The 24675-nt window shown below is 43.3% G+C and overlaps 1 protein-coding gene across 1 annotated transcript in view; it reads left to right on the forward strand.

Moving 5' to 3' along the window:
* Positions 1-1094: 1094 nt before the first annotated feature.
* Positions 1095-24675, forward strand: part of ITGB8 (integrin subunit beta 8) — a 49373-nt gene continuing 25792 nt past the window's right edge. The window contains exons 1-3 of the mRNA XM_063123688.1: positions 1095-1243; positions 17352-17437; positions 23454-23625. Of these exons, the coding sequence (XP_062979758.1) occupies positions 23460-23625 (166 nt within the window). The 5' untranslated portion in view covers positions 1095-1243; positions 17352-17437; positions 23454-23459. The remainder of the gene's footprint in view (positions 1244-17351; positions 17438-23453; positions 23626-24675) is intronic.

Raw genomic sequence — 24675 nt, forward strand, 5'->3', positions numbered from 1 at the left:
GGTGGAGGGGCTGATTTCTGGCTCTTGCGGCTCAGAGTGCCGGACATTCGGTGGCCTTGGGGCGCTTTTTGACCTCAAAGAGCGGCGAGCGTGGGTTGACTCGCAAGTCGTGACGCGAAGGGGAGGACGCGGGCGGGGGGCTGGCTTGCTTGCTCCGCAGGCGCCCCCCTCCCCTCCCCTCCCTTCCCTCCCACCGTGCGCCCTATTCCCGTCGGGAACAATAGAGCAGCCGGGGCTTCGGAGGCCGACAAAACAAAGAGAGGACTGGGCGGCGACGTCTCCAGGCTCCGCCCCCGGCGTCCCTCCTACACACACTACTCTCACACACGCTGTTCTCCCCTCCCTCCCTCTCTGCTCCTCCTCCGCGCTCCCATAACCTGCCTCTTAGCATCTCTTTCTCCCTCCTCCGCCCCCCTCTCACCCGCTAGAGATTACCGCCGGCGCGGGGAGGGGGCTCGGCCCGTGTGTGGAAAGCCGGGCGACGCGACGAGAAGAGCCAAGCGCCCTCAGCCGCCCACGCCGGCGCGCAATTGGAGCGAACGCCTCCCCGGGGGCCGGGGCTGGGAGGCTGGGGAGAGGGCGCCCTCCAGCCGGTCGGCGAGGTTCGCGTCGACCTGCCGCCCCTCCTTGCCTGCCTCGCGGTCGCCCTTTCTTCCTTTTTCGCCACTACTTCGGGGAACTCCGGCTTCTCCTCCCTGTTGCCAAGGCACCGGGCGCGAAGAGGAGGACGGAGACAAAAGCCTTTTGTGAGCAGCTGCGCGGCGGCGGCGGCGGCAGGAGCCCCTTGAGAGCGCCAAGCAGGGGGCCGAAGCGCATGGAGAGTCCAGCTGGAAGAGAAGCGCGTCGCTCCTGCTGCCCTCGCCTTGCGCCCTTGGGCTCGGCGGAGGGATGGCCAGGCTCGCCCTGACATGCGGCGCCGGCGCTGCTGCTGCTCCTCCTCTTCTTCCAGGGCTTCCTCCAGGCGCGTCGGGGGCAGCGGACGCGGCTGTTCCCTGTCGCGCGCTCTTCGTCGCCCCGGCGGGGCTGGAGACCCCCCAGCGCGCCCCTCTGCCCGGAGCCTGCTGGGCCTCCTCTTCCGAGCGCGGCCACGAGAGGGCTCGCCTGCTGGGCGTCGTGTGGATCCCGCTCCTCGCGGTCTTGACCGTCGGGCTCGTCTCCCTGCACAAATGCCAGCGCGGTCCCGGCCCCATCCTGACGGCAGCTCGCTTGCTCGCGGCGGGGGTGCCAGGCTTATGCCAGCGCCGTAAGTTTCCTCTCTTGTCTTCCCTTGCGGCTCCTTTCCATAGAAATCTCCAAGATGCACCAGATGCACCTGACTCTGGTTGCGATCCTATCCTTACTGACGGGGTGGGGGTGGTTAAACCTCAGTCAAACCCAGGGGGATTTCGTCCCGTCTAAGCACGCGGAAGAACGAGTTTTTAGATTACTCGCTAGTTAATAAGGAGTCTCAGGGAAGTTCCCTTTCAGGCGCTAGGAGGTGTTTTCGAAATAAATCTGGACTTAGGCCAGATCTACACCTTGTGTCAAATCATTACGGATGTGGAATAAAAAACAGGAATTAACACCATGAAAGCGGTCTACGGAATATGTCCTGCGGCCCAACAGTTATCAGTGCACTTCAACACCGCTTTAAAGCAGTAGTGTAGATCTAACCTGGGATGCTGGATTTGTGGACTCTCCTTAAATAAAATGTTTCTGCTTGCTGCGATGAGCTGTGGAGGGGCAGAAATTAGATAGTGAGGAGTCGTTTTGCAGAAGTAGAAGTTCACAGTCGGGGGTGGGGGCAAGAGGGAGTTATTAAGCAACTTTTAATGGCGCTTTCAAGGGTGGTTTTGTTTTGCTTTGCTTGTGGCTGCAGCATCCTTCAGGTGCATCTGGTCCCACTTACCCTAGGAACTTAAGAAGTGGGTTGGTCCATCTGGTTCAGTATCGTCTATGCTGACTAGTGTTTCAGACTGATATTCATCCCCTTTTTGGTGCACTTACTCTGTTCATCTCTCCCCTCTCCCCCAAATTTGCTGCTTCTGGATTGCGCTAATGGGTCCCTCCTTTCTCTTACTACTATTTCTCCCCCTGACCTTTGCAACTGTGCTTGCTTTGCCAGTTTCCGTGTATGTTACCTACTCAGCTTCCCTGCAACAGCTGAAATATACATGGAAATTGACTGGACAAGAGGACACCTATTGGACAGCTCAAACTGAGCTCTTGCAAGACCAACAATTTTAAAAAAAGCCCAGCTATTACAAAAATATAAGGCATGGAAAGTAAGTGCTCCGAAAAGAGATCGCAATCAGAATGGGGAGGGGGTCAGGATGAAAAGACGAGGCAGGTTGTGCTGCAAAGGAGAAGTGGGCTGAGGACTGAGGGGGAAACAAGCCATGCTGAGCCATCGCACAGCTGACCATCTGGCGGATGGGTTGGCGAGCGAGGTGGCTTCTCCTCCAGGGCGGCTGAGCATTTTGTGCAAACCTGCCCTGAGTCTCTCCCAATCCCACCTGAAGACGCCGAGGATTGAACTTGGGACCTTCTGTATATAAACCTATGCTCTGCAGCCAAGCTCTAGCCCTTCCCATGGCGGTGTAGTATCCCACTTCAGGTGTTAATTAATATGAAAAGTCTAGGATGATTGTGTTATCACCCAGTAACTGCTGTTGTGACTGGCTTGCTTTGCATATTTTGCATTGCCCTAGATAGTACTTTTTCTGCATTCCATTTACATTTGGCATCACTGTTGACGATGCCTTTTCTCTACACCCATGTATACACAGAGGTGCTGCCAGGTTTCAGGAGACCCTAGGCAATGTCCCCTCAGCCTGGGCCCCACAGCCTACCCTTGGCAGCGCCACACTGGCCTGGTTCAGAAGACACTTTAAACCACAGGTTTAAAGTGTCTTCTGAACCAGGCGAGTGTGTGTGTGTGTGTGATATAAACCTCCTGAGGAAAACCCTTCATGCATCCAGTGAAGTAGACTCTAGTCCATGGAAGTAAAGATGCTTGACTTTAAGCCTTCATGTGTTTTGGTTTGACTTTAAGGTGTTACAGGACTCTTCATTAACGTATTCTTGTGACAGAAACAAGAATATTGGGGCAAAACTAGATGCCAACATCTCTGTGCTCTTTCAAGTGCAGCATGCTAAGGAGCAGCTTTTCTTTGAGAGTCTAGAGTTCTCTCAATGGACAGAGTGAAGCTTAGCAGAGCAGCTATAAACAGGACGAGAGTGTTATATTTTTCCATTAGATGTACTTGAGCCAAAATCTCTGAAAGTTAATGAGCAGTTGTTTTCACCTTTTTTCCCTTTTACCCATCCCTGAAATAATAATAAAGGAAGAGTTGCAATAAAAACTTGGGTGGAGTTCTGTAGCAATAGTTGTTGCTGCTTCAGTTCCAGAGATAGAACATAAGCACTGAATCAGGAGAGGGGGGTTCATAATAAAAACATGCAAGCTTTCAGTGTGGTGTAGTAGCTAAAGTGTTGGACTGGGAGTCAGGAGATCCGGGTTCTAGTCCCCACTTGGCCATGGAAACCCACTGGGTGACTTTGGGCCAGTCACAGACTCTCAGCCCAACCCACCTCACAGGGTTGTTGTTGTGAGGATAAAAAATGGAGAGGAGGAGGATTATGTACGCCGCCTTGAGTTCCTTGGAGGAAAAAAGGCAGGATATAAATGCAACAAATAAATAAAATGTTAAACGGTATTTGTCTTTGTAGAGGACAGAAAGACAAGTTAAATCTCAGTAAAGCACAGTCACAGGATGGATAACACATGGAAGTATTTTTAATCATTTTAGACATAGTGGCCTAACTATAGTTGAGTTCCTTCATTGTTTTGCCCTCCTTAAATTTTTTTAAAAAAATTTAAATCAGTGGTCTCCAGCCTCAACATAAATGCCAGCAACCCAATGTGACACATCTCTTGTGGCAATCAAGGCAAGGGCTGTGAAATTATGTCAGTTGTGTTAGGCACCTACATTATCTTATTTATTTATTTATACCATTCCACATCTAAAAAGATTCTGTAGGGGTGAGCAATAATAAAACATATTGATTAAAAAAAAAAATCAACCCCCCAAAAACCTGGCTAGTCAATCAAGGCTTCTTGAAATAAAGTTGTTTTCAGCAGGTGCCAAAAACAACACACTCTTGGTATCTGCTTGATTCCAAAGGCAGGGAGTCCCACAGAAAGAGTGCATCCACACTGAAGGCTCTTCTCTCAGTAGACTCCAGTTGAGCCATGGGCCATGTGGAACCACCGGGATCATGCCATCTGATGACTTCAGTGACCAGGCAGGTTGATAGGGTAGAAGGAGCTCTATCAATTACCCTGGTCCAATGTTGTTCAGGGTGTTATACACTAGTAGCAAATCATTAAATCTGGCTTGCTAGCGAATAGGCAGCCAGCACAGTTCCCTCAGCATGCTGAAAAGAGGCAGTTCTTGACAATAGCTGAGCTGCTGCATTCTGCACTAGCTCTAGCTTCTGGACCAGCTTTAAGAGCAGCCCCACAGAGTGCATTGCAGGAATCCAGGCTTGAGGTTACTAGCACCTGTACCGCTGTTGCTAAGGTAGCCCTGTCCAGGAAAGGCTGCAGCTGGCATTCCAGTCAAAGCTGGTAAACGGCACTCTGAGCCCCCATGGCCACTTGGGCCTCCAGCAACAATGATGGATCTAGGAGTACCTCACAGACTACAAACCAGATCTTTCAAAGGGAGTGCAACAGGCAACGAATCTGTCTCCCAGATACAGGAACCACTCATCCACAGGTCTTCTGTCTTGCCAGGAATCAGCTTCAGTTTATTTGCCTTCATCCAGCCCATCACTGATCTAGGACTTGTATAGTCTCACCTGATTTAGATGTCACAGGGAGATAGAGCTGTCCCCAGTACTGCTCCCAGCAGCTTTATATAGATATTAAACAGCATTGGGGACAAGATGGTACCCTGGGGAACCCTATAGCTCAATTCCCAAGGGGGCAAGGAATGGTTACCCAATGTTACACTCTGAAATCGACCCTGCAGGTAAGACCAGAACCAATGTAACATAGTGCCACCGAAGCCCAGCTCACAGAGTTGAACCAGGATTGATGGTATCAAAAGCCGGTGAGAGATTGAGCAGAATTAACAGGGTCACATTCCCCCTGTCCTCCTAATAAAGGTAATTCTTCAGGGTGACCAAGGCTGAGTCAGTCCAGTAACCAGGTCAAAACCTAGATAGGAATGGCTCTGGATAATCAGTATCTTTCAACAGTACCAGCAGTTACTCCACCATGACACTCTCAAGTACCTTCCCTACGAAAGGTATTTGTAACTGGGTGGTAGTCAAACCCCATTAGATGGATAACAAAACTATCTGGGCTCCAAAGTTCTTCAGTTTCCTTCCCAGAGATTCAAAGTGTGACATGAGATCCAAGTTCTATTCCCCACTCGGCCATGGAAGATCACTGGGTGACTTCGGGCCAGTCACAGACTCTCAGTCCAACCTACCTTGCAGGGTTGCTGTTGTGATGATAAAATGGAGAGGATGATTATGTATGCTGCCTTGGGTTCCTTGGAAGAAAAAAGGCGGGATATAAAATAAATAAGTGTGTGTGTGTGTGTGTGTGTGTGTGTGAGAGAGAGAGAGAGAGAGAGAGAGCGCTTTAAGAGCTTTGGCAATCAATTGTGTTCTGAGGTCCTCACCCAACTCCTGCTACCATATCTTGTTCTGCCCTATGTCACTGGAATAGAGGTATGAATGCCAGGGGTCCTTGACTCAAGAGTTTTCCAGACACCTCCTTATCACACCAAAACTTCCCACAAACTCTCAGCATCCTCTCACAACTCAAACATACCCTCAAACACTCAGAAACTCACACACTCCATTCATCTAGCCAATCACACAGAGCCAACCCAGCATAATCACAAATCATAGCTTGTGGTTATAACCATCTACTGGTTGCATATATGTCATCAGACTTGCAAACCCACCAATTACATTTGTTAGTATCTCTCGTTGCAAGAACCATGAAAATCCTAAATTATTCTCTGAAGTGTTGTATATATTTTTTATAAAAATATGTTGCTATAATAGGGTATGGTGGACATAAGAGGGTCCATTTCCAAAATCATGCTTATCTGGGGAGTGGGGGTGAAGAAAGAATCGAAATGTATTCTCCGCACTGGCAAGGCCACTGCCACTTCAAGGCCATTTCTACACCTGCCTTTTTTCCCAGGATCGTCCCAGGATCATCTCTGGGATCCTGGGAGCAGGCAGGGATGATCCCTCCATTTTCCTGGGATAATCCTTACGTGTAGAAAGGGCCCAAGTTAGCAGGTTAGACAACCCTTCCAGGTTTTCAGCACCTGTTGAAAACACACTTTTTCCAACAAGAGTTCCTAAAATGGTAATCTTGTCTTGGAAGTTTCTTTAGCTGATTCATAAATATAGTTAAATAAGTGTACAGAAAACCTACCCATCCTCCTTCTGGACATCTCAGATGTGTGTATGAAAATATTGTGTATTGATGGGTGTTTCTGAACACATTAGAAGGGAGGATCCACTTGCACAGGTAAAGGAATGTGTGTGTAGATTTGGCAGGAGGACTTTATTTGAACAATAGAGAAGTTACTGCACCCTCAGAGCTCTTATGATTGCGTATGTGATGAATAGTTGGCCTATTTACACCATCTTAATGCTTAGTAATTCTGTTGAACATCATCTTGAGTTTTGGTTTTTTTTAAGAGAAAGCCAACTAAAAAATTAAATTAACAATAATCAATAGTAGAATGTGAGTGATTATCAAGGTTGTTCTTGAGCTTCTGATTTGTCTAAGTAATCAAGAAGGGATCAATGATAGCTGAACCCCACTTTTAGGAACTGATTAACATTCAGTTTAATTCTTGACCTATGTGCTCTAACTGATTGGGTTGGATCCAATGGTTGCTGTCCATGAGTGAAATATTAACTGCCAGTGGAATAGATTTCCCCTCCCCCTTGCAGACCCCCATGCACACAAACCCAGATGGTTGGGGAGCAGATTTGGGGGTGGCACGGCAGGAAGGAGAGCAATGGGAAGTCCCATTGCATGAGCAGAAGTCCACTCACACAACATTGGATTGAACCCATCACCTTCTGTCTTCGTGGAGGAGAGGGAACTCAGCTGGATCATCTTTTGTACGTCAGTTTATCTTATGGGTAACGGACCACAGATGTGAAGTTCCTGGATAGAGGCAAAGATAGAATTGAATATTTTGGTCACCTGTAGAATAAGTGCTGTCTGATACAAGTGACCCTGGATGTATGAAAGTTTGGTTCAAGTCCCAGACAAGGTGAGTTTCCATAAGCCGATTAACACAATTTTTCAGCAATAACAATTTGGAAATCTTACATGTGATGATATCTATGGTTCTACTGTTAGAAGTTGGTTTGTTTCAACAAACCATAGTTAGCCAAAATGGAAGAGAAAGATTCCAAACTCTTTGACTGTGATGGAGGAGGAGCAGTAGAGGAGGGCAAGAGCTTACGCTTCACTGCACTTTATGCCGATAATGATTAACCATGTTTTATCTTTATGTCAGAAGAAGGCCAATGTCTAATTCAATAAGCTTTTCCAGTATTATGAACTGAAAGTACTCTGTTTGCTTTGCTGTTTATTTTATATTTTGTTTTAGTTTTTGAAAAAAGACCAAATCCAATTCAAAGTAATTTCAATATCAAGCTTCCAAATATTCAAGATGTAATATTTCAAATCAGCGAGCAGCATCAGTGTGTTGATTGGTAGTTGTAATCTCTCCCCTTTGTTCAGTGCTTATTGATGCTTTTTAGACTCTAGAAAACCTCTGCTTCAAAACTGTGGTACTCATGGCTGAGAAGAAAAGTTATGATATCATGACTTAATTGTGTTTTGCAGCCTGATCTTATGAGCCATGACTTGTAAAGTGCCTTGCTACTAAGTAAAGGCTGATGTCCTTTACTCTTGATCTGTGCAGAGAGCTTTTTGGGACAAGGGAAGGACAGAGGCAAGTATGGCAGATAATGATAGTTGTAGCTACATAAAAGGCAAATGAAAAGAATAGATCTTCTAGAGGCTAGGGGCATGTCTAGAATCATAGAATAGCAGAGTTGGAAGGGGCCTACAAGGCCATCGAGTCCAACCCCCTGCTCAATGCAGGAATCCACCCTAAAGCATCCCTGACAGATGCTTGTCCAGCTGCCTCTTGAAGGCCTCTAGTGTGGGTAACTGATTCCCTAGGTAACTGATTCCATTGTCGTACTGCTCTAACAGTCAGGAAGTTTTTCCTGATGTCCAGCTGGAATCTGGCTTCCTAGACCATGCCTAAGACATGATGCACAGGGGATCCCTGGGGCAGGAAGGGATGATCCCTCCATTTTCCCAGGATAACTGGGACAGCTTTTAGCCCGATTTTTCCCATGGTGTCTGGATCGTCCCAGAGATGTGGAGGTGTGGGCAGCTGTCCCAGTTTTGTCCCAGCTCCTCGCGAGTAAACGGGCATGGGGCACAGAGCACTTCAGGTGCTCCGTGTCCATTGGGAGTGAGCAGGATCTTTTTTAAAAAACAAAACAAAACCTGACCTTATCATTGGAGTGCTCATGTGCTCATCTTCAATAATAATAATTTTTAAATGGCGGGAGCAACATCCTCCTTCCTCCCTGGACATTGCATGCCGTGTGTAGACAAAGGGGAGGATCTTGTGATCAGCATATCACGAGATCCTCCTCCCTTCCCTCCCCAGTGTAGACATGGCCTAGGTTTCCTCCCTCTCTGCTGTTCTTCCAAAGCAGGCCAAGACCGCTTTATTCTAGAAGACAATATTGAGCGTCATTTTTTGGTAGAAAGGCGGGGTAGAAAGCAAATCAATACAATCCATAAATAAATAAATTAGATCTTTCTCAGGCCCAGAGCCAGAAATACTACTACGTACCACTTCAGCCTCATAGGAAGGGCTTTTTAAGACAAGGCAGGCAGAGCTGGACTGCTCCAGCTCACTTCAAGGACTAGGATGCAGCTTCACCTGTAGAAGCAGCTTTCTTGACACCGGCTAATTCTAGGATGGGGAACCTTTTTTGGCCACCCAGGAAACCTTGGGGTACCGATCACCTGAGAAGGTGATGTGCTTTCATCTTCTTTGTGGAATGCTATGTGAGGAGTTCTAACTCTCTTCATCCAGCATGTCACAATGGGGATGAAAATTAGTCTCTTTCTGCTCCTCAGCTGATCTGCACTGGTCAGCTGAAGAATGGACAGCGCCTAAATGTAATCCCTGTAGCAGTGCAGTGGGCAAAGAGATCTAAAACTCCCCATCCAGCAGGCCACAATAGGGATGAAAATAGTGTTGGTGACAATTATTATTACTATTATTTCTTACCCACCTCTCCCATTGAATCAGGAGAGAGCTTTGCGACAAACCACACTTTCCGATTCTGTATGACTATGGAAAACTAGTTGTGCAATCCACAGGTATTTATAAATCAGGATCTGATTTTGGTTTGATATCCTGGGTTGTCCCATATCCAGAAAGAATGGGAAACTGTTCCAAGTGGCAAATGGAAGGTTTAAAACTTCTCCCCTGTAAAGGAGGGAGGGAGAAGAAGGGGACCATGTGAGCTTAAGGCATTAGGGCTGTGCAACACTGAGTCCATATCTAGATCCCGAACTGAAGCAGGTCAACCTGATTCGGAAGCTTTGAATTGGCATCCAAGGCAGGTTGGGGGTCTCTGCACAGCTCATAATGAAACATGGTTTGTTGTGATGCCTAAATGGAGCCATCTACCAATTTTAGATGAGCTAGGGGCTATAGCTAAGAACTTGCAAGGCAAATTGTCTTGTGCGTGCACATGCATTGTCATGCACATCTGCATGTTCACACACCTTTTTCTTCTTCTGCTAGTGCTGCTTTGGATACTGTTTGGATAATTTGCATACTCCCTTGGATAATAGTTAACATGGAAAGTTATGCATTACAGGGGAAGTCACATATCTTCATCAGGAGTATCAGAAAATGGAGTAATTAAGGCCTGATTTAAATATCATGCAAGCAGGCAAGAGTGGTGTTGCACCTGAGCAGCACCTCCTTCAACTGGGCTCTTAGGTCCTACCTGTACATGGCTACCATGCACTGTTAGCCTAGCCGAACGGGTGCTGTGCTGCTGATCTAATATCGCTCATTTAGTAATTAAAGGTCCAGGGTAAGCCACATGCATCCTCGCCAGTGTTTTGCTTTAATTGGGCAACATGCTTTCCCTTTAATTTCTCTTGTGCATCACCTGAAGCCATTCCTGAGACACTTGTGCACATTTGTCTGCATGGAAATCCCTGCTTCTTTCCTTCTACCTTTCAGCAACAGGTTGGTTGGGTCATGTGCAGAGCAACTCCAAAGAGAGAGCCGCTGATGGAAATGGAAAGGAAGTGAACATTTGGTGCTGCCCATTCTTGCTTTTTGAGCCACTTTCGACATATGTATTGAGATGAGAATGGGATGGATCCTGGGGTAGAGGTGGAGAAGGTAGCCTACTTTGGTACATGGGCCCTAATTTTTCACTCACATGCCTACTGTGTGTGTATGTGTTACACATAGACTTTGAGCTCCATCCGATGAGCATTTTATTTCATGCTCGTTACTGGGCACTCACAGATTTTTCGTAGGTCCCTCCCATGATGTCGTCTGCCTCCCGTGTGCCTTCCGCCCCTTCTGGCCTTCTTTGCTCCACAAGAAAAACCAGAAAAAGTCCGATTCATTTTTCAAACCGGAAGTTGCTGCTCTCTCCTGCTGTGTGTGGGAGAAGCAGCGTGATTACAACGCTCCACTGAATGGGCCTCGTGCTTGTTGTTTACTTCCTGTTTTCAAACAAGAAGTAACTGAGCAATGAAACCAGGAGCAGAGAAGCCACAGTAGCCAACGTTTTTTCCCCGGGGTGTGATGGCGCTTTTTTTCAACATGCGAGTAATTTCGCATGCAAGTACTTTGTGTCTTATGAAGCTTGTCGCGATTGAAATGGCCCTCAGCAGAAACTCTTAAAACAAAGAATCCTAAGTTCACATTCACAATTACTTCAAATGATATAATTTGTAAGTGAATGGTTATGATTTGGGGCAGCTGGCATGTAAGCAGAACACGGCTTTAGCAATTCTAGTACTCCTGGTCACCCTTCCCGGACGGATCTAATTAGAAAGACTTTGACAAGCAACCAGCAATTACTTCATGGAAATGAAGTGCCGCAGAAAACTCAGAAATGAAAATAAAACCTGTAGCTTGCTTATCTCGAACAGCTACAGTTCAAGGTTAAAAAAAATCTTGTGTTTCAAGAAGTCAGTACAATCTGCAATAACTGTTTCTGTATTGCTTCGTCTGTAGCTGCGGTCATTGGTTCAAGAAATAACTGTTTTATATTGTCTGTCAAAAAACTGATAAATGATGGGATAGAGATCTACTTTCAGAGCCCCGTTTCTCTTTGGTAGCATGTCATCTGGTAGTAAACCATTTAACAGAGTAAATTGGAGATTCATCGTCTCCAAAACCCATGCTATTTCTGCACTCATACATATACTAGTATCACAGACTGGTTTTCAACCAAGACCTGGTTTATAATGTTCATGAAAAGTTGTGAGAAAAAATAAGCAAGTCTTACATATATAATTTCAGCTAGTCATTTCAATTTTTCTTGTCCATGTATTTTAAGTGAAGGCTGTGCTTGCCTTAAGTGGAATAAAACAGTGAACACATTGAATCAGTATTCTAAAGTTGCAAGTCTCAAAATTAAGTGTCTTCTCAATGCTGATAAAATAGACTCTTTTACTGCCTAGTGACAAAGGATTCCTTGTTCTGTGACTTTAACCAAAGGATAATTGTACTTTAGTTCAGTCATTTGAAACAAACACCTGATGCTAGAATGAGAACAGTGGAAAGGAAAAAACTTGCCAAAACTATTTCACACAACAGTTTGGCTTTATTTGGGGGGGTGGGGGTTGAAGAAGTTGTAAAATGAAATGCATTTTAACAGCAAATTTATATAAGCCTCCCAGATTTAGTCAGTTTTGTGATTCCAACCAATTAAGGTAGAGATTAGGGTTTACATGTAGTAATAAGCAGACTAAAGTTCAACGATTAGCGATTTCTTTACATGAATTAATCATTATCGAATATTAAACTGCATGGCACTTGGTGAAGAACCTGTTTGATAGGCTCAGGAATGCAAATACTGTTAACGTTTTGGTAGAAAGTCTTAGGATACGACAACCTTCCCCAACTTGGTCCCCTCCAGGTATTTTGGACTTCAGTTTCCATTAACCCTAGCCAGCATAGCTGGTAGTTAGAAATGTTGAGTTTTTAGATCAAAACACCTGGAAGGCACAGGATTGAGGAAGGCTAATGTATGGCATCCCAGTTATGGAGATGCAGTGATGGCACAGAGAATGCATGCAGTCATGTTACCAATGTGTCATTCTATGCAAGGCAAACGGGTCAAATCTGCTTGCTATCCTGGGCAGGGGCGGAGAGCTTTGAGGGCATCTTTGAAGATCACTGCGGGCACCATAAAAGTCTTGCCAGGCGCCTTTTGGGAACTTTGTTTGCCATTCCCCATCTCAGTAAGTGACTGGACAAGAGGCAGTGGGGTATTCTTGGTAGGTACAGGCTACAGGGAGTTCTTTAGGTCCTACTGTGCTCATGGTAGCTCCATTGGGAGCATGAAAGGGCCTTGCCAATTAGGAATGTGTTGAGTTTAAACATGGATTAAATTTTGGACATTCAGCAGATGAAACTTTTTTAAATAGATCCTTCCCCAAATTTGGCATGGGGCAGGGTTGTTTGGTCCACTCATCTCTTTAAATTGCAAAATATATTTCAGTAACATTTTGTAGCTAATCAAGAATTCAAAAGGATTCCATAGATTCTCCATGACAAGCAATATACATTTTAACTGCAATCAGCAAGTTTACTCTCAGTAGTAAATCCTCTCATCTTTTATTTAGTATAAGATGGGGTACTTTGGGTTCTGGAGAGACATAGTACCTTTTCATTTGTTGGAGTATTGTTTTTAAAAATGTTCCAAACTTGTCCAATGATTGGACAGGTTTCTCCTCCCCTGAGCTAGGGTGATCTTATGAAAAGGAGAACAGGGCTCCTGTATCTTTAACAATTGCATAGAAAAGGGATTTTCTGCAGGTGTCATTTGTATGCCTGCAGCACCTGGTATTACGTACTGACTGGCATATTTTAAAAATGCTAACTCTAGTGCTGAGTCCTTAAAATGAAGTAGTTGGTTTGAGCATTCTGTGGTTTCCATAGTATGTGAGGCATACAACTCTTCAAGTGGATTGTGTTTGGTCTTGTCTAGGAGTGCTCTCTCTCTTTCTTGAGTATTAAATATTCATTCTTTCAATTCCTGGCCCAGTAAGCCTTATTTAGGGTACTGAGATGTAATTCTCTTAGAATGCAAAAACTGATATACACTTGGACTTTATCTAACCAGCTACACGTAAGTTTTATTATGTATATATGCCTTGTAATTTTTTTCTGAGCCAAAATGTGGCCTGTCTTGTTTTAAAATACCTTTTGACATGTATCAGTTATTTAACTAAAGCCAGTAGAAGCTTGCTGCTTGATTTTTGGCATGGTAGTTGTTCAGTTTTGTCTGGGATCTGTTGGTAAAATGGTAAGAAAAGTGTCTGTTGTATACCAAGCCAACTCATAAAAATATTTCTAGCTTTAGTGTAAGTTGTGTGTGTTTTTAAAAGATATAACTAATTTAGTAATGCCTTGGTTCTAATTTATTTTTTTTAAAATAGACTGGCAGCAAAATGAGAAATACTTCATGAATGAATACATGTCTGTAAATGTTATTTCTATAAGAAATTATTGGAACAAATTATTAACCAAACAGATTTTGAATCCTATTTTGAAAGGAGTTATATAAACTTCTCACATTTTTTTCTTTGTAATATGTATTGATACATGAAATTTAAACCAAATAGGCTCCCTAAAGGGAGTAATTTACAAACCTTCCATATTGGTGCCATTTTATTCATGTTAATGCAGCTACTCTCTAGTATTATTTATTATTATTATTTATTTATATAGCACCATCAATGTACATGGTGCTGTACAGATTACACAGTAAATAGCAAGACCCTGCCGCATAGGTCATTTGTCATTTGTTAGGACCTGATCTGCTGGCAGGAAAGTTGACTGGGTGAAAGCCACCAATGGGCAGCTTCATGCACAGGCTTCTAGGCCTCTTTTGTTCTGAGTAGTCTTTCTTACCACTAAGACTGTACTGAGGGAGACAAAAGGGAGAGCAGGGCCATTGTTCCACCAGCCCTGCTGAAAGATCTCCCTCATGAAGATTCCTCCTCCCTCAGCTTTCACCACCAGCAGCTATTCCAGCAGGCTATATGGAGAGAGCAGGGCCATCGTTACTCCACTTCTGAAATCTCTTCATTGGCTTCCAATTCACCTCAGAGTCCAATATAAACTTCTCCTGTTGACCTACAAAGCTTTTCACAGTCTAGCTCCTTCCTATCTCTCCTCTCTCATCTCACACTATTGCCCCGCTCATGCTCTTCGCTCCTCTGATGCCATGTTTCTCGCCTGCCCAAGGGTCTCTACTTCCCTTGCTCGGCTTCGTCCATTTTCTTCTGCTGCCCCTTACGCCTGGAACGCTCTTCCAGAACATTTGCGAACTACAAGTTCAACCACAGCTTTTAAAGCTCAGCTAAAAACTTTTCTTTTTCCTAAAGCTTTTAAAACTTGATTTTGTTCTGACTTTATACTGTTAGTTTTACCCTACCCAGTGCCTGTTTGCATTCTCTTCCCCTCCTTATTGTTTTATTATGATTTTATTAGAATGTAAGCCTATGCGGCAGGGTTTTGCTATTTTATTGTTTTACTCTGTACAGCACCATGTACTCTGATGGTGCTATATACATATACATACATATATATATATATATATATATATATATATATATATATATATATAAATAAATAATCATCGTTCCACCAGCCCTGCTGAAAGAATTATTCATTCTCCTTGCTTCCCTCTTCCTTTTTTATTTTTTATTGTTGTGTCTTTTCAGGCTGTAAGCCTGCAGGCAGGGACTATCTCATTTAATTGATTAGCTGTAAACTGCTCTGGAAGCCTTTTTGCCACACGAGTGCCATCAAAATTCTTCTAATAAATATATAAGATTTGTACATATGAAGGCAAAATACCAGACAGATGAGGGTCTGTGGTAGAGCACATACTTTGTATGTAGAAGGTCACAGGTTCAATCTGTGTCATGTCCAGGCAGACCTAGGAAAGACTCTTGTCTGAGAACCTGGGGAGCTGATGCCAGTCAATATACACAATCCTGAGCTAGCTGGAGCAATGGCAGTTTCTTCATGAGGTTAACCTGTATGTATGCTGGAGCATGAAAAAGCATGGCTTTTAGTAAGATGCTATCATATCATTTCTAAGTGTATGGAACTGGTTTTTTTACATGTTGATTTTTCTGTGAAAACCCCAGCACACCTTCCAAAGTGAATCTAGCAAGAACCATACCATGAAATTTGATGTTCAAGTAGTTCAGCCATTTCGTTGCATGTGAAGAGCTAACCCAGCCTTCCCCAATGTGGGCCCTCCAGAGGTTTTGGACTACATCTTTGGCCACACTGGCTGGGGATGATGGGAGTTGAGGTCCTAAACATCTGGAGGACACCATGTTGGGGAAAGTTGAGCTAAACAGTGTTAGTTATTGAGGATCCTGTTTCAACACAAGACCTGAAATATGTGCCACATCTTATTCTAGGGCTTTCAGGGTTTTGGCTCTAGGGATGTGGAGGCAGAAATACTTCATTGTTGTCAGACTAGGTGCTCTTGAGAATTGACCAAACGAAGAAGAACAGATTGTATTTCAAGGGCAAACTTCCAAAGTTTTCTGTCAGCCTTCCAAAATTCTCTGTTAAATAGTGGATGGCATGCTGTTCTTTTAAATATACAAACAAGCAACAAGGTATTAAGCATATGAGGGATGTAGTTATTTGTAATGGTGGTGGTCACAGTAGCTAATAGCATGTGGCCAAGTTATTGCAGATTATTAACCTGAGATATAAATGTACCATGCCTCAGTGGAAATCCATTTATGGCAGTTGTCACAGGGAAGAAGCAAACAAAGAATTTATTTCTGCTCCTGGTAGGCTTTTTGCATTAGGCACAGGTTTGGAATAGTTTTCAAAACCAGCTTTGTTTTTGCATTAGGTTTGGAATAGATTTCAAAACCAGTTTTGGCATGGCATTTTATCCATACCTATGGAACTGGCATCCAGCTTTTTCAGTCTTAAAATGAAGTATGTGTACTTGGTGTTCTCCTCCAATATTTGACATGGAATTATGGTCTCTCGGAAATGTTGTAGAGGCAGTGTGTCGTTACGATGATGATGATGATAATGATGAGTGAATCTTGCCAAATGTAGTAAGCAACTCTGTGGTAATCTCATAAATTTATTTATTTATTTATTTATTTATTGAAGCTTACCTGACCAAAAAAGACTGATAAAATAAAGTAGCAAGCAGCCTAACAATCGACAGAGCAGTTAACCACCATCACCCCACTGCTAAAAAATTAAGTAGGCCATCAGACAGCAACAAGGTTATTTATTTTAAAATAGTGAATGCTTGCACATGTGTGCTAGGAATAATCAGAATGGCATCTACGAACAGAAATAGCAGTCATGGTAGCTAGCGGTCCCAACAGCACTTCCTGGACCTTATACAAGACTCGTACTCTTCCCCCCTCTACAGGCAAGGCTGTATATTGCTGTGAGTTTTTGAAGAAGAGCAGAATAAAAATCTAACCAAGCCATGAAAGGGATGAGAGGAGGAGAGAGGCACTTGCGTGCATGTATACAAATGGGCTAGAACCTGTGGAAGCAAGCCCTCTCACCCCAAAAAAACTACTAACACAATACAATGTAGCCAACCCATAAAACAGACATTCATCAGTCTGTCTGTTTTTTTATTTTTTTAAAAAAGGAGACAGACAAGTTGGGGGGGGGGGAGATTTACACTTGGAAATGGTGGTTGGTAGGATCCTCCACCAAATTCTGATCAATTCTCTTCCCTCTGTGGATCTGATTGTACTCTTTCCTTAATTCTTTTCAGCTGATGGGAACAGTTCATTTTGATCAACTTCAAAATCCCAATTAACTTGTGTTTATATTCTCCCAGTAGTAGTCTTACAGGTGTCCTATTTCTAGAAAGAACCTTTGTCACTAGCATTAAATTGTTTGTCAATCAGCATTTTTGCTTCGGTATTGTGCTTTATTCCCACGCATATTTGCAAACTGCTGAATAGCTTTATCTTCTTATTACAGCAGACAACATATGTGTCATCTCAAATGCAGCAACGTGCAGCAACTGTCTTGCTGTGGGCCCAGAATGTGGATGGTGTACTCAAGAGGTAAGCTGTCTTTCTGTATTACTCATCCTAATACTTATTTATTTGTTTAGCTGCTTCCTGCCCATCTAAGAACATGAAATAAGTTTCTGGTATCAAGAGGGAAAATCTAAAGAATGTTGGGGAAAGTACAGTAACTTTTAAATAACCAGTCCTTTCTTTTCTATTTGATTTTTAGCAGACACTAGCAGATGACAATAAGAACTGGGAATAGAAGGCTGCATTCAAAAAACACAATCATTGGTGGTTTAATAGTCAACTCCATGGTTAATTGTCAAGGGGGTCCTCCCCACACGACATGATTATAATCATGTGGTGTGGATTAAGGCAGGTTCGAGTTGACTATAGGTCAATGGTGTGTTTGATTGACACCCCCCCACACACTCTCTCTCCCCCCTCAGTCCTCCCACTGGTATCCCATCAGCTATTGCGAGTTATGCCAGCTGGAGTAGAGTGACAGCTGCCACTTTGGTTGCTCTTGCCAGGGGATTCTGTAGTCATGTAACCAACCATGATATGAAAAAGTCCAGACAGACCAGATGACACAATAAGCAATCATTGATTATTTAACCCACCGTTGACTATTTAACCCACTGTTGGTTATCATGTCATCCGAACCCAGTCTAAAAATGTGTAGCTAGGGCAGGGGAAAGAATGACACTTTTGAATGAATTTATGAATTTCTATATTGTGCGTCACTATATGGATATTTATTACAGGTGTGATGGTGTGACATTTGACTCTTATCATATAGCAGCACATAATGGTAAAATCCTGTTTATCTTCTGTTAATTTTGTGGTTTGCCATACACAAACAGGTCTCTAGTGGTCAAGATTGCTCTGAAATAAATACAGCTTCAAAAGAAAGGGGTTGGTTACAACACGGCATTCTGTGTTATGAGGGTGTTCAGCATATGTTTTGTAAGAGCTCAAACACTCCCCTTGATAGGACAGTTTGGATATGTCAAACTTCTTCCACAAGTTAGACATTTCTCTTTAAAATCTACTTAATATTAATTAGAGATTTCAAAAAATGCTTTAAAGACAGTCAGCAGGTGACGGCTTATATTTGAACAGCAGAGACTGCAGGGCTTGGACATAAGAATGAACAGGGGCCTGGGAACAAAGCCCTATGAGGAGAGACTGAAAGAACTGGGAATGTTTAGCCTGGAGAAGAGAAGGCTGAGGGGAGACATGATAGCACTCTTCAAGTACTTGAAAGGTTGTTACACAGAGGAGGGCCAGGATCTCTTCTTGAGCATCCCAGAGTGCATGGCACAAAGTAACAGGTTCAAGTTACAGGAAGCCAAATTCCAGATGGGCAACAGGATTTTTTTCCCCAATTGTTAGAGCAGTACAGGCAATAGAACCATTACCTAGGGAGGTAATGGGCTCTCCCACCCTAGAGGCATTCAAAATGCAGCTGGACAGCCATCTGTCAGGTACTGAGCAGGGGGTCGGACTCGATGGCCTTATAAGCCCCCTCCAACTCTACTGTTCTATGATTCTATAAGCTACTGGGGCTCCATAAATGTGCAGCTGCTTCACGTATTGGCAGAGAAGGAACAGTGACAATATCCGTATTGACACAGGAATAACAATTTTGTTGCCTTGGTAAGAGGGTAGCTGCCATTGTTCCTCCCATCTACATGCGGTTGCTGCCCAAGCAATTTCACCATGTATACTACTTCAGGGGATAATTGACTCCAGTTTTTCTTCCGTTGCAGCCAATTAATTGTTTTCAACTCCCAGCTCGTGATATCTTAATTTTAGAAAGTTGGCAAACTAAAGGTCTCTTGTAAAAACAAAACAAAAAACGTAACATACTTTACCATGTCTGATTTCCACTTTTAGAGCTTGGAAAAAAGATGTAATGACAGTAAAGCACAGCCAAACCGAAACGAGTTTAAAGACTTTCTGTTTTCAAGTTGAAACCTTTGTAATTCACTGTTTTACACATTTGTCAGTAAAGAACAAAGTTTCTAATTGAATCTCTTAATTGCAGCTAATGCTGCCATATAGCTTCAAAGAATTCCTGATGTAGTTCATGCGTAACTGATGTGAGACTTTCTAGTAGATTTTGTTATATGCCAACCATTGTGGTTTGCACTTCATTGTCACAAAACTTGGGGCTCACTACTGCCCATAGGAAGTCATGTGTGAAGATGCCAGAAAATTCATGAATCACACATACATACGCCTGGGACCATCTATTACTTCCTATGCTGAGTGGCATGCATGCTTGTAAGGTTGATTTTACATACATGCTAGCTCTGTGTAGATTTAGTTATGAACACATGGAAGAAAGGGAGCAATGTAATGTGTGTTTACCTGGCTGCAAACTCACATGCATTCAATTGAACATCTGCATGGAGCCTATACAGTGTGTAGAATACACTTACACCTTTATTTGTCTAGCGCTATCTCCACACAATTGGCACACATGACTTCCTGTGTGCTTTTGTAGGGTTTCCAGTTGTGTGGCGAGAGCTCCGTATAAATGGAGTTGTACGTGTGTAGGATCTATAGTGACAATTCAAATGGGAGAATGCATTCAATCCTTCCCAGCCCCTTCCTTGTACAGGGTGACTGTCTCTACATGTTAGAACCATGCCTAGAGTTGAACATATGTATTCATTATTTATTTCTTTATTATACCCCACCTTTCCACCAAAAATGGTGCACAAAGTGACTAACAATAAAATAGAGATTAGACCAAACATGAATTAAAACATACAATAAAAACAAATGAGTTAAAAACACAAATCTGTGGCTTTCGATTGTCTTGCCTTTTCATCTGTTCCTTCCCTTATGAGTTTTTCTTTTCTCTTAAGCAAAGCTGCATTGTATTCCAGCAAATACATTTGGCAATCAAAGCAATTCAGTTATGTAGTTTTATAGCCAAATGAATTTTCAGATGTCAAATTTATTTTCTGGTCAATAAAAAACACTTGCCTTAGGAATGCAATTCTCATTAAAACATCTTATGCCACACACAAAATGAAAAACAACATTTGGTTGAGAGAATGAAACAGGGTTGGTGCACCCGATCATTTTTGAGCTGTAAAAGCACAATAAGTTCATTTTTCATTTTCGGGGTATGAACTGTGAAAGCACCCCATGTGATGATGAGATCTCATTAATATGTCCTAAAAAGCATTATTAGTGACTTCTTGCCAACCTGGTTTGGTGATCGCAAATGTGATCTGGAACATGGAAGTATCCCAAGGAAAAGCTCATGCCTTGTCCTGCAGATGCTCCTAACTATGGTCTAGTACATGGGATATTATCATGTAGACAGTGGAGGATTCAGTGAGGCTGTGAATCCATTCTGGGTTCTAGTCAGACCCAGCCAGAACTCTACAAGGAGCTATCCAAGGTCCTGAATTTCTTTTGGTGACAGGGTTCAGGATCTTGGACAGCTTTTTAAAATAGTTCTAGGTGGTTCTGAATAAAACACAGACTGGATTCACGGTGCATTTGAAATTGGAGCCATGAGTCTCCACTGCAGGTAGATTTCACAGTTGACACTTTCCCAGTTGCTCCTCTCACCTTTTGAAGTTGTAGAGATTAGGTTTAATGTTCAGTGCAATCTGCATAAATCTTATAGAGATTTAGAAAAGTATGTTTCATGTGAAGAGAGTGGATAGATATAATTTTCTCTCTTTGGGAATCCCCTTGGGGTTGAAGAGTAGGATAGAAGTGTATGTGATAAAATGAATGTTTCTAGAGGGCACTCAACGATATTGATTAATAGTTGGTTCAGAAGAAACGAAAGAGCATACGTCTTCACACACTTGAAACACCATAATACTTCATGCATCTGATGAAGTGGGCTATAGACCACAAAAGTTAATTCCAGAATAACCAGCTACACAACTTCCACTCAATTTGCACAATCAAACAACCCCATGATTCGTTAACCATGGGAGCACGTAGGAGTGAGCAAGCATGCTGATTCCCACCACCTTGCCTACTTCAGCTTTCAATTAACAACTCAGGGAATCATAGAATAGTTGGAAGGGGCATATAAGGCCATTGAGTCCAACCCCCTGCTCAATGCAGGAATCCACCTTAAAGCATACTTGACAGATAGCTCTCCAGCTGCATCTTGAAAGCCTCTAGCGTGGGACAATCCAAGACCTCCCTAGGTAATTGGTTCCATTGTCATACTGCTCTAACAGTCAGGAGGTTTTTCCTGATGTCTAGCCAGAATCTGGCTTCCTGTAACTTGAGCCCAGTTTTCCATGTCTTGTACTCTGAGATGATCGAGAAGCGATCCTGGCCCTCCTCTGTGTGACATCCTTTCAAGGATTTGAAGAGTGCTATCCTGTCTCCCCTCAGCCTTCTCTTCTCCAGGATAAACATGCCCAGTTCTTTCAGTCTCTTATCATAGGGCTTTGTTTCCAGGCCCCTGAACATCCTCGTTGCCCTCCTCTGAACCCTCTACAGCTTGTCTGCAGGAAGCATCCTGCTTCCATTAATTGAAACAGAAGCGGCAAGCAGGCAAGAGGCAGTAGGCTCCTCCCACCCCACATTCCTAGGTTATTACTCCAGCCTAACCACTTAATTGGAAAAAGAACACAATATTTTTAACTTGATATGTTTGGTGGTCTTCCAGAACATGGAAATTTGCTGACTATTTTGTGAAATTTCGGATGGTTCTCATAAAGGTATTACAACTACTATAGATTCTGTATTTTCTGGAACAGAGTCATCCAATTTTGTTGCATCTAGTTTGTTTATTTATGTTTTATATAATTATTTATGCCTTTAAAAATCCAAAACATTTTCCGAAAGCGGCATACAAGGCATAATAAAATCCTAATAAAATAGACATCAAAATTAATATTAAAAATCATGAACAATAATAAGCAAAAAGAACAGTATAAATTGTTTAATTTCAAGCTGGACATACTGTCATGGAATCAGCAAACACAACTATGGAGCGCAACATAAAGCAACAAAAACATTCGCCTACCCACTTAATTAAAAGTAGCCTGAAATTAAAACAAATAAATTCAGGTCCTCCTGAAAGAAAATGGAGAGGGAGCTAACCCAATCTCTCAGGGGGAGGGAATTCAATAAATATGAGCCCCCAACAGAAACGGTCCTGACTTTCATGCCTGCCAACTCAGCAACCCTTCCTGGCAGGCACATCTAATGCTCAAATAGGTTCATGTGGATATTGGTGGTCTTTAAGTAACTTGGAGGCTGGCTATATGCGGAGAAAGCCCCACAGTGGCTGTGGATCTGTGCTGTGTCGGTTAGACGACGCAGGTGCAACTTCGCAGCTACCACAGGGCTTTCTCACAATGCTGCAGTTTGAAAAATGCGAGGACTTACTTGACTTTTTCAATTGGAGTGGCATTTCCGCCATCTGATATCACTCCAGGGCTAATCCAGGGGCAGTGCCTAGTGGAAGGGGATTGGCAATTGGTCGCCTTCTCCAGGAAGAGGGCAGGGGTGGCTCTGGGACCCGGATGGCCACCCAGAAACCCAGTGCTCCCTCCTCGGTGTCAGGATAACCTGATGCCAGCCCGGGAGAGGGAAAGCATGGGGCACCAATCTGGCACCGTGAAGACAGCGCTTGGTCTGAAGGAACATGCATGAATGGTCAATAATACCAACATTTTGGATTGGACTTGCAAGCTAATCAGCAACCAAGAGAGCTGATGCAGGGTTGGCATAATTGGTCGCCTTGAAATGCAATGAAATGCAATGAAATATGGTTTCTTTTTTCTTGTATGCTGCTTTGGAAGGGCTTCAACCTTAAAGATGTCCTGAAATAATTTTAAATAAAATTAAAAGAAATGCCCCTCAGCATCTAGGCCACTGTATTCTGCACCAGCTGCAGCTTCTGAACTATCTTCAAAGGCAGCCCCACTATTGTTCATAATGTAACTGGAGTACTTCATTGTTTGTTTGAAATAATTACTTTTTGGTTATGTGGCTCATTCTTTAACTGAAAATGCTCTAATGTTGTCATTGTTGTTGTTTTTTGTCTCTTTTGAAACAGGATTTTATGGCTGGAACAAAGCAGAAGGAACGATGTGACATAGTTTCTTATTTAATTAAAAGAGGCTGCAGTGCAGATTTTATAGAAAGTCCCGAAGTCAGTGTAACGGTAGACAGCAATGAGGTTAATATACAAGTGACACCAGGAGAAGTTTCAATCCAGCTCCATCCAGGTTTGCTTATTAAAAATAAAATATTGTTTAGTTGAGTGCAACTCAGCAGACTGAAGAGGGAGTGTTTTCACACAGAGCTTCTTGTCTGCTTTTTAGGCTGGGCTTCTGGTTAGGCTAATTCTGAGAAGGTTCTACAGATCCAGTGTTAAAGAAGGACTGAAAGCAATCTGAACCCATACCCATCCATTGTCTAATTCCCCCTAAATGTGCACTTAAGTTGGATAATTAGTAGGTAATACATCTATATTCTGTTACCCTTCTCCTCAGCCAAGTCCTGTAAATGAGACTTTCTCTGCTTAGATTGCCTGTGCTTCCTAGGTAGATATCATTCTCAGATTGAAGACAGACAGACCTTCTCCAGGTGTGGGTATTTCTGTGGAAGGCAAGTCCTGATTCTCCCTACTCTCACTTCTGGACTGGCATATGCAGCCTAGCACTGACTCTAGTGTGGATTTTCAGCCCCACAATCACTGGGACAGGATTTGTACTTTTCCCTTTTCTTTTTCTTTTGCTTTTTTAAAAGAGCTTGCTTCCACCCAGGTGTCCATCTTATCTATCCATGCCTTTTTAAAAGCCAACTCATTTGCTGTGTGTCTGTGTGTGCGGTTTATTTTATTTTTCTTGCTTGAAACATTGTTTTGAATGATGCGGTGGTGGCTTTGGGATTCCCACAAAGGTCAGCCAACCAACACTCAGCAAAGCTGGATGAGGCGGTGCGAGGGAGGTGTCTTCATGGCAATCACAAGGGCCAGCAAATTGCAACCGGCATCTCCTGGAGATGAGAAGAATCATTTGCTTCTGTGTTAAGTTTGGAAGTCAGTACATTTGTCCAAAAAGGGATGGCGCAGATCCATGGTGGCTCACTGCTTAGGTTGTATATGTTAGTCTTCACCTCTATTAGGGATGGCCACCGCAGGGAAATTTGGCCCATTTGGGGTGTGCCGGATTTCTGTGGTACCTCTGACTGCTTGCATTTGTGAGCTGAGCAACAGCTTTTCCCTAAATCCAGGAACTTTTTTCATTTTTTAAAATAATTGAACTCCAGGTGGT

The sequence above is a fragment of the Elgaria multicarinata genome, chromosome 1 (genome assembly GCF_023053635.1).
Source record: "Elgaria multicarinata webbii isolate HBS135686 ecotype San Diego chromosome 1, rElgMul1.1.pri, whole genome shotgun sequence".
Lineage (NCBI taxonomy): Eukaryota > Metazoa > Chordata > Lepidosauria > Squamata > Anguidae > Elgaria > Elgaria multicarinata.